This window comes from Dipteris shenzhenensis, chromosome 9 (assembly GCF_047967505.1).
Source record: "Dipteris shenzhenensis isolate YYH24624 ecotype China chromosome 9, Dip_SZ_1.0, whole genome shotgun sequence".
Taxonomy (NCBI): Eukaryota; Viridiplantae; Streptophyta; class Polypodiopsida; order Gleicheniales; family Dipteridaceae; genus Dipteris; species Dipteris shenzhenensis.
Genome location: NC_141604.1, coordinates 50,544,670 through 50,558,729, shown reverse-complemented (window position 1 = coordinate 50,558,729; position 14,060 = coordinate 50,544,670). Strand labels below are relative to the sequence as shown.

Below are 14,060 nucleotides of genomic sequence, written 5' to 3'. Positions count from 1 at the left end.
AACTCCTGTCGGAGTATTAGGTACTACGATTGGCTATGAACACGGTTGTGGAGCCCGTGTACGTTCCAACTCACTATGGTCTAGCTCATGAGGACGGGGGAGTCGGGAACAAGGCTCTCCTGTGAGTGGGTGCCTGTCCCAAATGACTACTTTGTGTGATTTTGGCGGGGGTTTAGAGGGCGAGTAGTCAATATCTGTGTGATGCTGTACTAGTGTGGATATTGGCTTAAGACCGATTTTCCGTGCCCACTTCATCATGAAGGAGGCTTCCACCCCGAATAGCTCTGCACACTTCTGGAGAGGCCAAAAGTATGCCTGCTCCACCTTTGCCTCCAGTGGCAATCTGATAACTCCTGTCGCCAAGCCACACACCATCTCCTCGCATGTAAAGCTCAACTAAAAGTTCACCTCTACACCATGGACGCACCAAAGGTCTAGTCCATGTGGCCCCATCCACTCATCCATCATGAGTGTAATCTGATTCCCCAAAATAGCATCGAACACCTCTAGGGACCATTTCTCCAACCCTGTGGAGGCAAACACAAATCTCCAAACGGGGTGTGTCGAAGATAACACTGCATTGATCAAATCCCCCTTTCGGGGCTGAAGGACCATGAGTGTTACCTCCAATGGTAGAGGATAAGAGTCCAGAATCTCCAGATAGTTCGAGGGTCCTAACATCCAAAAGTCCCACGGTAAGGGACGCCCAGGTTGGAGGTTGGGAGCCGCTGACTGGGAAGACGAGTCTCGTCCCTCAAGATCCCTCCCTGAATGGACCTGATGCTGCGATGAGGAAGCAGAAGGGGGTATCATCGTTCCCTTGCCAGCTGGTAGGGGTGTTGAAGCGGAAGAACCTGTTGCTAAAGTGGAGAGGGGGGTAGCAGAAGAGGGAGCGGTAGGGGCGCGAGGGAGAGAGGGAGGGAGGCGAGTGGTGAGGGTGACTATAGGAGGGGGGGCTGAGGGGGGGAGGGGCCGGGGGGAACCCTAGAGGGGGAGGGGGAAGTGAGGAGGAAGAGGAGGAAGGGTCTAGGGGGGGAGGGGGAGGAGGAGGGATAAGGACCATAGGGCCCCCTATTGATCAGGCTCGCCGGGGCTCTAGATCATCTCCTCTGCGGCCCCCACTGGGCTAGCGTTTGCAACTTCTGCCATCATCGCATCTGGAGCTCCTGAGGCTCACTGCTGCTGCTGCAAGGGTGGATTCGGAGGCTGAACCTCTGAAGCTGGAGGACCATCTAGATGGGCAGTGGCCCCTGTCGCTGGAGGAGGTGGCTCCTGCTGTTCCTCCTTCGGGGCCTTTTGATCAATCCTGTCCCTCTCTTTGCGATTGGCCCTCTGCCTGCAGCGCTTGTGGGCCTTCTTACTTATTTTTCTTTTTCTTTTTAACTTGGGTCCAGTCGCCTTCTGAGGGGGTAATCCAAGGGGTCTAAGACTTCTGCTGCTCTTGCCTGAGAGGCCGCTGGGCTTGGACCCTGCATACTCTGTCTACTCTATGGAAGGGGGGGGGAGAGGCGCACGAGAAAGGCCATGAGGGCAATTTCTGACGAGGTGACCCATCTGTCTACACCGAAGACACTGGCCTGGTAACCCAGAAATATCCACCCTCTGGTGAAGTGTGCCCCCTTCAAGGGTCTCAAGAAGGATCAACTCTGGGAGGGACTCTAGGCTCTCAACCACCAGTTTGATCCTGTAGACTCCATCATCAGCTAAAACTGAGGCGGCCGACTCTGGCGGGGACTCGAGCACTATGCCAAATGCCCGACCAATGGAAGGGAGGATGGCTCGATACTCCTTGGGGAACCCTAAGAAGTGAAGTGTAACCGGGAAACGTGGAACATGGTGTGTTGTATCCATGTCCTCCACTTTGAACCAATGATACCAGGGAAAGAGGTAAACAAGATGTGGGCCGAGGAGCATGGGGATCTGCTCCACAAGTGTCAAGGCAGTGTCGGGGGAGCTCATCTGGATGAGGAAAATGCCTCGTCCATAGGTGGTGACCTCCTGGATGTGGTCTCCTTCTAATGCCAAGCTCGTCTTGATCCACTCTCGCACCTGTCTCCGTGTAGGTGTGAGGCCGACAATTATGCCCACAAGCGCCTTGTCCTAGAGGAACTGAATTGCCTGTGCTGTACTTGTTGCTTGTCAGGTGGGGCAAGAAGAACCTTAACGGCCGTGGGATTTGGGGGTGCTGCCATAGAGCTCCTTTGGCCATACGGGTCACCACCAAGGTTTTCTTTCACCTAACAAAGCGTAAATGCTCTCGCCGCAGGGAGGAAGAAGAGAAAGGGGAGAAAAGCGTTAGAGGGGGAGGCAGAGACGAGGCGGGGTAAGGACGAAAGAGGAGAGAGGAAGGCAAGGAGGACGGAAGGCAGAGAAGGAGGGGGGGATGAGAAGGTGAGGAGGGAGAGAAGGAGAGGGCAAGAGGCGAGGAGGAGGTAGGAGAAGGAAACCGGTCAAGGGGGGAGGAGAGGAGGAGGCGGAGAAGGCGGAGGGGTATTACGAAAACTCAACTTAAACATGCTCACAAATTCAAGATTTACCAAAACCATAGAAACCAAGAACCAGGAAACAAGTGGGGGAGAGAAGAGAAAGAGAGAGCAACATTGCATGGGGTCCAATCTGCCCCCCCTAGATGGTGGCTCTTGCTTCCCATCCAAAGTATTTATAATTGTAATTACAAAAAGCAAAGAGCCAATAATAGTACATCCAAAAGCATCCCTTGTCTATAATTAGAGGTATTGCTCACCATAGCTCCACGAGCTTAAAATATCACAAGGCTTAATATGCCCTCATCCATAATTAATAAAATAAATTTGCCCACGGCTTAAAAATTCATTACTTTACAATATGGCCCATGGCCTTTGATAGCCATTAGATACTTCGATCAACCCAAATCATGTTCACCATCTCTGTTCCTTGTTATGCGACTCATCATCTGTACTCAAGTTGCCAATTGTGTTAGTTGTTACAATCAATCGATGAATCATCACACCAACTAATCCCAACACAGTTGTACGCTTGATATACAGACATCAAAATACAAACCTTACGACCAATTGCAATAACACCAATAACACTAGCAACATTAGTATTAACATGGAATCACCCACAATACTAACCATCTAGTCTGGCAAAAACATAGGTAGTTAGGCATCCCCAACTAAACCCCACAAAGCATCCACTAGGACCCCCGCCGCATCCGATGCGCTCCTATGGAATACTTTGCCATAGTCACACTTGAGTAAAATAAAATAAGTCCCATAGCAAAAAATATTAGAAAAACAATTCTGTAACAAGGGGGAGGAGGTGCGGGCAGCAGGAGGCGGCAAGAGGTAGAGAAGGCGGAGGGGGGAGGTGGTAGAGGCGACGGAAGGAGGTGGGAAGGGGCAGCGAGGGAGGCAGGAGGACTAGCGGGGAGGGGAGATGGAGGGGGAGTAGGGAAGCAGAGAGGGGAGGCCAGGGGTGCAGCGCAGGGAGACGAGGCGAGAGAGGCAGGGAGGGTAGGCGAGGGGAGACGGAAAGGGGGAGGTGGAGAGGTAGTGAAGGAGGTCGAGGGAGGAGGCAGCAAGGGAGAGCGAGGTGGAGGAGGCAGAAGGGGCTACGGGAAGGAGGAGATGGCGAGAGGGGGGCAACGGGAGCAGCTAGGTGCAACTGCACTTTATGTGGGTGGCCCCTTTGTAGGTCCTTTGCACTGTACTTCTTCAACTTCCATTTGAGAGAGAGGTCTTAGAGGGAGGTGTTATGCACACACACACACAGAGGTGTCACAGGCGGAATAGGTGGAACAAAATGTGGTGGTTGCCAAAAAAAACTCGCTCGAAAAACTCGCTTCTTGCCCATCCCCAGGGAAAGAGGGGGATGAGGGAGAGGGAGGGGGTGAGAAGGGAGGATGGAAGGGAGGGAGGGGGGATGGGAGAGAGGGGGGATGGGGAGGTATGAGGAAGAGCGGAGGAAAGGGATTCGTATTTTTGACCATTTACACGCGAGACTCTCAAACCTATCTCCTTTTACTCTTTAGCGAAGAATGTGGCCCGACACACTGCTGAAAAATACACGTTTGTATTGTGGAGCATTCTGGATGAGGAAGAAAGAAATGTCGTGGATTTTGATTATGAATGAGGATCATCATCGTGATATGGATCCAAAGTTCGACATAGTAATCAATCTTAATATATCCTTGGAGCTTGCTAGAGGTGGTGCAAACTCTCCCTGAATTCAAGTACTGGAACCGGTTTCAAATCGACATTCCCAAACCATGTATTCTTGGCCTTGCACCATGTAACCGTAAAGTTGCACCTTGTAACACTTTTGGATTATTGTTGTGTTCTCAACTCTTTTCATGATGCATCTCTTCTCTCCCACCACTTCCCAACATGTGGTATCGGATCTCTAGGTTCTAGAAAACCCTTTAGCCCCCTAGTTGCCACATCATCATCTTCTTCCCATCTCTCTCCTTCATCTTTTCTTCCCTCTTCTGCCCTGACTTTTGCTTAAGCTTGTTCTCCCTCATTTCTGCACCATTTCTTAAGCCCTTTCAGGTAAAGTTTCCCATTGATAGGGTGCACCTCTGGCTCGGAGGAATTAGAGAAATATCCTCTTTGCTACCCGTGCCGACACTTTCTCTGCCCAACAACCTCACGTCAAATTCTCCCTATTGGAGACAAATTTTGTTGTTGGGAAACCATTTGAGGAAGATGCTGATGAATTTTGAGCACCAATGCTCCAGTGGATGAGGAGAAATCAACAAAAAACCCCTCAGGCTTGCTAAGCTCTCCTGGTTGACATTGCACCATTTTGCACCTGTCCTTACTGGTGGCTTTGGGTTGTATACAAGCTGCACTTTGGCTTCAAAATGCCTACTTTTGACTCCCTATACATGCAGTGCAATCTTTCATCTTCATTGGTGCTTGTATCTATTTTCAAAAGCCTCATAAGGCATTGATGAGAGTCATGACTTCCACAATATAGCCATAGGGTGATTCTTAATGAGTGTGCACAACCTTGCAACTCATTTATGTAGAAGCATCTTCCCAAAGCCTTCCATAGGCATAAAGCCTTATATAGGCACAAACCCAAGCATTGCTTCAAGCAACAAAGCTTACATCTTTGCTTCTATCTATAACCACACACAACCCACATACAAGAGGTTGGCAACAATAAGACATCCAAGGTGAAGCAAGCAACCACGTTTATAGCTTTACTCAGGAGTCAGGGACAAATAGGTGACACACAAACAGTTCACCAAACAAATACAACCTGGCACATAGTGTGCAAGAAAACAACTCAATTGGTTACATTGCAAATGCACAATCAATCAAGCACACAACATTAAAGCAAAGAAGCACTACACAACCACACGGCAATGCTCCACATAGTCATGTGTGCAACACACAAGAACCCATGCATACACAACCGAAACAGAGAACACACAAAATGTACCCATAACCAAGAATTAGTACTTCACTCATGCAAACCTCAGCACAAAGTAGCGTATTGGAGTTCAACCCACAAGAAAAGCCATGCAATCACATAAACAATAAACAACCACAAACATACACTTTTGACCACGATGCAATGTACTAAGAAAATATTGTAGGCATACACAACTTCACATGCAAATGCAACACGACAAACACAAACAAATCAAATAGAGCAACTAAACATAGACAAAAGTCGAGTTACGGTATGGTTCCATAACCTCATATTTATCCCCTATAAAGGATTCATGAGTCACTTTTGAAGATCTTTCTTTCTACTTAAGGCCTTATGACATGGGAGGGGTTTTGTGGGAAATTGTATTTCTCATATGCTGAAAGGGTTTTTTTTGGGAATTTGCTGGGAAATTCATCCCATGTGGCAGGTTGTAATTTCCCATGTTTCCCCCAAGCATTTGACCTTGGCATATTTGTGGGAAAAGAGTGAGAGCCTCGTCCTTATGACATGCAAAGATGTCCACATCATAGGAAAGTCTAGAAATGGTGGGAAATATTACTTTCTCCCATGTTTCCAATTTCCCACCATATCAGTACCCTAGACTTCAAAACTTTTTCCTTCCCTTTATCATATTTTGTGTTCCTCCTTTTCTTTTCTCCCATTCTTCTTGGAAGTGAAATCTTGAGTCAACTTTCTAGGTGTCGCTGTTGCCCCTCAAAGTTTTGTGTGTGTCAATGTTTCTTTTCCTCAATCTGTGAGGGCAACCTTAAATAAATTCTAAATCCATCTTCTCTTTGGACATTTTCAAATAATCTCGTCTCCCCAACTGGTAGATATAACATCGTTGTTCTAGCCGTTCACATTTTTTCTTTCCCTTGTCCAAGGAATGCAAACTTAGTTAACTAGCACCATCCATATGCTTCATGATTATATGTTCTTCAAATTGGCGCTCAAATCTAGTAACCATCTAGTGGTATTTTCAAGACTCCCTTCTATACATTTTAGTATTCTTGAATTGAAACATTACCTAGTGTATTACAAAGAGGTTGTATTTTTATGAAATAAATGATGCAAATGATTCTTTTGCAAACAAAAATAATGATAGAAAAATTCTTACCACATCTTTTGTTTGAGAATGAGATTTTCAAAGCTTTGTGTGCATAGAAGAATGCACATACCGTCCAAAGTCATCTATGTCTAGTTGTTGGGGAACTTGAGATGATGCAGTCCAAATACAAAGAAACTTGTAGGATTCCAATAGATTGTTGAAGAGATCTTAGAATTTATAGAGAGAGGAACAATTCTTGAATTAAATTCAAAAGGAACCTAAGATATGAAATGGAATAACAAGGAATATACATGTTGCGATCAACACAGCAGCACAATATAGAAAGAGATGCTTTTGCTAGATGACAAATGTGTGATCCAATACACCTTGAGACATTGTAGGTGCTGAATATGTGAAAGATGGATGCTCCACTACTTTCCATTGGGATCCTCGAGCAACACTACTCTTCGAGAAACTTTCTATCCACCTCAATCCCTTAAAACATACACGTTTTAAAACATCAACACTCTTTCTCAAATTTGAGGTGGGAAAATTGAAAATTGCATTGACACATCAAGATATGTACCTCTAGTTAAATAATGATGTTGCCATCCACAAGCGAACGCTGAAACAACAAATTAAAAGAGCCAATGACATAGCTAGTGCATTTACGAGGGTAATCACTAAATGTAAGTAGACACCATCACCAAGTGTCTCTCAAAAGGGACGCTTTGAGAAACCCACTTTGTGAACCTTTAAACGTTTACAGATACTATATTAGCATCTATGATAGGTGCATCCAAAACCACAATCTTTGATACAATAGGAAATGAAAGGCATAGCTTGATCAACAAGAGCTAAGATGCACTATTGACAATCGACTAGAAATACACAACATCAATCTTTTTCTCTGAGTAAGGAGAGCTTTGGGGGAGGACGATTGGAAGATCCTTGGTCGTTGGATTATTGACATTCAATACCCACCATTGGATCATGATTGCGCGGGTTGCACCAAACGACATCGCGATCATAGACTAACTAACACATGGGAAGTGGGGACCAAAGAGTGACGGTTACGAACGGCTTGCACACGCTCTCTCTCTCTCCCCCTCTCTCCCTCTCTCTCTCTCTCTTCTTCTCCCCCTACGTCGCGCCCCCTTTCTTCGTCTATCGCATTCTTTCCTCCTTTCAATTCCTTTCCTCCATGGCTATAGTTATGGGATATGGCCATCACTAACACACACGCGATCCTTTCCCTAACAATGGCCTCTCCCAATCCGACTCTCACCTCTTGACCCTTCTCCACTCTGTCTTCCAATCCATCAGCAAAGGCAGCGACACAGGTGACACAAGGTAACAGGACTCTAAGTCTGTTGAGCAACGTTACCGTCATGGTTGTGTGAGCTTTCGTGAAAGCAAAAAAGAGGCTGAATGAACATGGACGTCTAAATGGGTATAGAGCAGACTCGACTCTACAGACTCAAAGCAAAATTAGCCGACTACTTTGAACAAGGTGAGTCGCTAGCTGCTAGACCTAGGAGATAACTATGGATAAAAGTATGATGCTCACCTCCCTTTTAATGGAAATTTGGAATGGTACACATTATGCTATCGGGTATGCGACTCGCTCTATGTTGGAGGCATTCCAAATGTTTGCGAATCTTGGTTAGCAGATGACTTGGGAAAATCAAAGCCCCACGAGCAACTGTTGTATGCATTTGACTTGCGCAAGAGAATGATTTGTGTTTTGATTTTGAAGCTAGGATCCACGTACAATGTGTGATGATGGAACATGATTGGATTCTGACGATGGGAATGGCTATTGGAGCGTGAATTACAGTTAAACAATGAAACATGGTTCCTTGATTGGGCTCCTCACAAGGCAGATGGTGTGCAACACGAGAGCCTCAATATCCAAACCATTGCTTACGATGAGCCGGTAGCAGACCATTGAGGTGCCAAGGATACAACCAGTGCAAGCTCAACACCAATGATGACAATGGGAGAGAGAAGTGCCCCTCTTTTGAAAGCAACCACAATGGCCATTGCAAATATTTCCTTCAGTATGCAGACAAAGGTATCAGAGGCTCTGAACTGGTGTAAAAAAAAAGCATTGAAATTCAAAAGCGGCTCTCTCTCTCTCTCTCTCGCCTGTTTGATTACCCTTTCGGACACGATTCCTCACAAGACTATGCCCCAACGCTCATCATTGTAGACTCAAAGGCTCCGCAAAAAGACTCAGAATGTTTCTATTTTTCATTGGGGCTTGCCACGGTTTCACACTAGTATGTTCAAAACTAGAGGCGTAGTTATCACTTTCTCATAGCATTTCCATAGGCTAAGATCTAATTGAACCAGATGTGCTAAGTTTGAAATCTAAACAAACCGTGTTCCAAACGAAATAAGCAAGCCGTATGGCAGTAACTTAGGGGCTTAGCACATGGGAAGAAATAGGATGGGAATGGAAAAAGGTGGTTCAAGGTGGTCCCATGCATATTTCTATCCTATTCCCATCCCACCATGTACTAACAAAAAAAGAACTAGGGATGGGTTTACGAGGAAGAGGACACATGGCATCATTTCATGTGTTTAGGAGGTGGGGACCACGTGGGGACAAGGATACATGTCATCCTTCCATGTTTTTGAATCCCTAAAAAAAGGGAACCCATTCTGGCTGCCAGGGTGTAGAGGCCATGGTCTAAGATGGGAGAAAAAGTGGCTATTCTCATTCTAAATCCATCCTAGGATGGGAGTAATGATGACAAAAAGATTCCCATCCTAAACCCATGATAGCCCCATCCATGTGCTAAGGCCCTTAGTAGATGTGGCTGAACTCAAACTTAGACTGGTGCAAATAGAACTACAAAAGAAATGCTTTAGATGATTTACCCACCGGAAGATTACATTGTAGGTTTTCCATCCCCGCTCCATTTAGGGTGATTTATCAACGTGACTCTTTGCGTTGGCTCTCACACAAAAAATCTTAACATGAGCTTGTACAAGGATGATAAGACTACAGGTATATAGCAGGTAAAGTATTTAGGGTGAGATGCGAGAGAATGCCCATTTACACACGAGACTCTCAAACCTATCTCCTTTTACTGTTTAGCAGAGAGAATGTGGCCCGACACACTGCTGAAAAATACAAGTTTGTGCTGTGGAGCATTCTGGATGGAAAATTCAAAAGAAAGAAATGCCCTGGATTTTGATTATGAACCAGGATCGTCATTATGATGTGGACCTAAAGTTCAACATAATAATCAATCTTAATATATCCTTGGAGCTTGCTAGAGGCGTTGCAAACTCTCCCTGAATTCCCAAACCATGTATTCTTGGCCTTGCAGCTTGTAACCCTGAAGTTGCTGCGTGTAGACCTCCTCTTCAAGGTACGCATTGAAAAAACGTCAGTTTGCAGTGTGCATTGGAGATCTTGGAAGAACTCTTACCTTGAGTCCACTTTTGTCCATGTGGAGAGTGAGCATGACCCTGTACCGGACTTGGTGTCCTGGTACCAACTGAAACTTAAAGAATCGCAGCAAAATGGCAGCAGTAACTTTCATTTGCAAAAATGCGAAATCTTTGCCCAAGCACATTCGCGGCCCAGCCTGCACAAACATAACCAATCTAGTTATACCCAAGTTTTCATGGATGACAATATGATGAGTGAGATGAATGATAATGCCGTTGTAACATCTAGGTTTAGTGGTATCAACGATGAAGATCAGAAAGCATACTGGGTTCAGTTTTACTTGTGGGATCACAGAGAGAATTATGCTGTGGAACTCCATCGGAAAGCTCATCATGATTTCTCTCAAGAAATAAACACCCGAGTGATATATGAAGCATCCATCTAATGACTAAGCTACTTTCAATGTCATAATCAAAGAATATAACAAAGGTAATGTGATCAGTGGTTCACAAAAGCAGAACGGATGTTCTGATGCTGATCCTCGGGTGCAATATGTCTACAATTATGATTCAGAGCTCAGGTTATGGAAACTGCAAAACTGATGAGGTCTTTAATAGAAAGATGTTGAGCTTAAGTGTTTATCAATCGCATCCTTACTGCAAGCTTGAGCTGGATCGACTTTACCAGAAAAGCCGTGAGCTTGAACGGAGATTCCTGCTGACAAACACCATCGTTGATAAAGCGTTCGGGATGGAATTCCAAGGCGTTTTCTCCCCATAGCCACGGCATTCGCCCCATTGCGTAAGCTGAGACGACGATAGAATCACCCTTCCTCACCTTCGTCCCATCAGGGAACGTGTCCGCTGCCACTGCTGTCTTGGAGTCCTGCAACCAAATCACATAGTCAGAACTGTTTCCCAAGTCCTTGTCAGTATTCTGATTCCCCAATTCTGCAAGGATCGATTAAGTGTTCGCTTTCCCAAGCTTCCTGCTTGGTAAAATACTCACATTGGGCACCGCAGGATAGAGCCTCAGCGTCTCTTGTAAACACGCCTGCAAGTAATGCATCTTGCTGATCTTCTCGTAAGTTAAAAGCTTAGCAAAACGCTGAATTTCTTCGTTGGAAGGGAGGTCCCCATCTCCGCCATCATCCCTACACGCTGTCGCAGCGGCAGCTTCGGACTCTACCTGGTATATCTCTTCAACCAGCTTCTCTTCAACGAGATGGTTTCCACAAAGCGAGTACAAAAGCCAGCAAAGGGTAATCGCTGTGGTGTCTCGGCCTGCAATCATAAAGTTGATGATGATATCCCGTATCTTCCGATCTGTGTATTCTTGGGGGTCACTCGTGCTAAGAGCTAGAAATCTAGATAGAAGATCCGCTTTCACCTGGCAATCAGACAGTACAGAACTTGAAGATACGTTACTAGAAGGTTGGACAGACACTAACACGCCAAACTGGCACTTGCAGACGGAGAAACTACAACCAGTAAAGAGCCATTAGATGCTACCGTTTTTTGCTCCGATTCTCTCAATTCTCGCCTTCTTTGCTCAATGAGGCCTGCTACAATGCTGTCTAGCGTGGCTACGTCCTTGGCAAACATCGCTTCATTCCCAACCTGCAGCCAGCGTTTTAGTTTCCAAAGTGGGTCGATGTAGCGATGGAACACCATGGAATTGCAATTGTCGAAAGCTTTGGCAAAAGTCTCTTGTGCGGGAGAAGGACTTTGCCGCAGAGAACCGATGTCCACCCCAAAACCAATTTTGCAGACGGAGTCGAAGGTCAGCCGCAGAGCCATATCCTAGAAAAAATGGCGGTGTCTGAGTAAAGAAAATCCATAGATCCGCTCTGCTTCGAAGTCAGAATTCATGAAGTTTTATTACCTGCATGTCGACAGATTTCCCAGCTCGTGCTTCTAAAACAAGGAGACTCGCTAGCTTTGTGGCCTGTTCGCGGAATGCTAATTCGCTCAACTCTCTAAGAGCTCTCGATGCAAATTCATAGCTGGCTACCTTCCGCTGTTGCTTCCATTGCACGCCGTCCACGCTAAAAATCCCGTCTCCAAGAAATTCTTGCTGCTTCTCGTAACTAAAACTGCCCTGATGATCATTTTTCAAGGTGGTCAAGCATCATAGCTCAAATCCACTATAAAGGGTCACAGCTCTACTTTTTCATAGCTGTTAAATAATCATTTGTCAAGATTTCCAAGCAGCAGCATCCAATCCAGGTTGGATTGGATAACATCTGAAATTATCAAATCACTGGGATGGCTGATTGACAATCATTTGACAGGCTTGCCAAAGATGATAGCTGAATTTTGTCAATCAACATCATGGCTAATGGAGAGCCATTTTGTCAAGATTGTCAATCAGCAGCATAATCCATGGAGGATTGGACCGTAGCTAAAATTTAAAAAAATTTCTTTGTCAGACCTGGAAGCTAAAAAGCCACGAATTACTCACGACCTCTGATGGTCGTCGAAAAGAAAGAAAGGAAGGATTTGCAAGTGCGCACCTTGATGTAATTGTCAAAATGGGTTTTGAGCATGTGCTCAACATTAGCAGGATCTGCGGTGTAGTAGTAGTCGAAGCCAATGTAAGCGACACGGAAAGTTCTGAATTTGAGGCAGTAATGGGTGATATAATCATGGAAGTGGGGGAGGTTAAAGGCATGGGAGAGGGCAGCACCGAGGAGGGGGAAAGAGGGGGGGCCGGGGGCGAGGTGGCGATGGCGCCAGCGATGGAGGGCGATGCAGAAGGCGAGGGAGGCAAGGAGGTAAGCTGAGATTTGGAGAGCAGAAGAGAGGAGGAGGAGGAGCTGGGGGGTGTTGGAAGAAGCCATAGCCCAATTCAACTGATCTAGCAATTGGGTTTCTCTCAGATTACTTAAGAAGTAATCTCAGATCAGAAGAGAGGGCAGAAGAGAGGAGGAGGAGGAGGAGGAGGGGGGGGTGTTGGAACAAGCCATAGCCCAAGTCATCTGATCTAGCAATTGGGTTTCTCTCAGATTACTTACTAATGCCTTAAGAAGTAATCTCAGATATGGAGAGCAGAACAGAGAGCAGGAGAAGGAGGGCTTTGGAAGAAGCCATAGCCCATGTCGTCTCTCTGATTACTTATATTATGCACAGTTTGACTCACACAGCATAACAAAACATAGGATTTGGAGGTTACCTATAACTCACACAGCTTAAACAATATAGGATTTTTCTCCACACACATAGAATTTTCCGCCACCTCGTGGGTCACCCCCGTTCATAACAATGTTTCATGAGTTTCATAACCATTGCATAAGAAAGGCCGAAGCTTAAAAATATATTCGTGGGAACCCCCTCCTCAAGCTTAGCTTTGGCCATGAACATTTCAGGCTTGTTGTGCAACACAACGCATTTGCTCCTCTCCACCTATTTTCACCACTAACTTCACCAAAATCCTTGAATGGACTTGTATAATTTGCCCTCCTCGTAGAAATAGAGACTTGGCAATACTCTTTAAGAAAATCATTTGGGTAGCCCCACAATCCTACCCAAGAGCAATCACTAACGGATTCAAACCAGGTCCCCCCAATTTGGGGTCTAACAATGGTACTTACTTAGGCCTTGCCACCCCTTCCGAGTTAGCTTCTTTGTACGCTGCTTCCAAGCATGAACCAGTCCCACCACCAGGTCAGACCCGACAATTTTAACAAAGAAATCCAAAATTAGCCTGTCCTACCAGGCCCGATCGGGCCACGAACCTGCAACTTTGTTCTTTGATTTTTTTGATGAAGTATCTCACAATTGCCATCTAGCTGTCCAAGGGGCTTGCTCCTCTATCACGTGCACACCCACGGCATAAAATTCGAGGTGTCATTCAACGATCTCCGATTCCACACACTATTAGTTGGCTAGGCATCCATCCCAAACACTTGGAGGTACACAAAATACAAATGCTTGCATGAAAGGAGTGCCTTCCCCTCCGTCACTCAATCCATGAAATCCTGACAACTACATGTTGGGTTCTTGGCAACGTCGACATTATAACTTTCCCCCATCACTCTAGAGTTTTCAGTCTCTATGAAAACTTCATGTTTCAAGGCTTTCAATACTGTGTGGTCCTTTACTGTTGCTTCTAGAGCAAGGGTGGAATTGATCCTTGTAGTGCAGCTTTGGAGACTCCCGGTCGATATCTTGG

At 45.8% G+C, this 14,060-nt stretch overlaps 1 protein-coding gene across 1 annotated transcript; it reads right to left on the bottom strand.

Moving 5' to 3' along the window:
• Positions 1-9,528: 9,528 nt before the first annotated feature.
• On the bottom strand, positions 9,529-13,015 carry LOC147898791 (cytochrome P450 704C1-like). Its single transcript, XM_087379910.1, has 6 exons — positions 12,403-13,015; positions 11,772-11,987; positions 11,399-11,689; positions 10,896-11,276; positions 10,572-10,772; positions 9,529-10,083 (listed from the first exon to the last, which is right to left on the bottom strand). The coding sequence occupies exons 1-6, from the start codon at positions 12,727-12,729 to the stop codon at positions 9,883-9,885; spliced, it is 1,617 nt and encodes a 538-aa protein (XP_087236036.1). The 5' UTR covers positions 12,730-13,015; the 3' UTR covers positions 9,529-9,882.
• Positions 13,016-14,060: the final 1,045 nt, after the last annotated feature.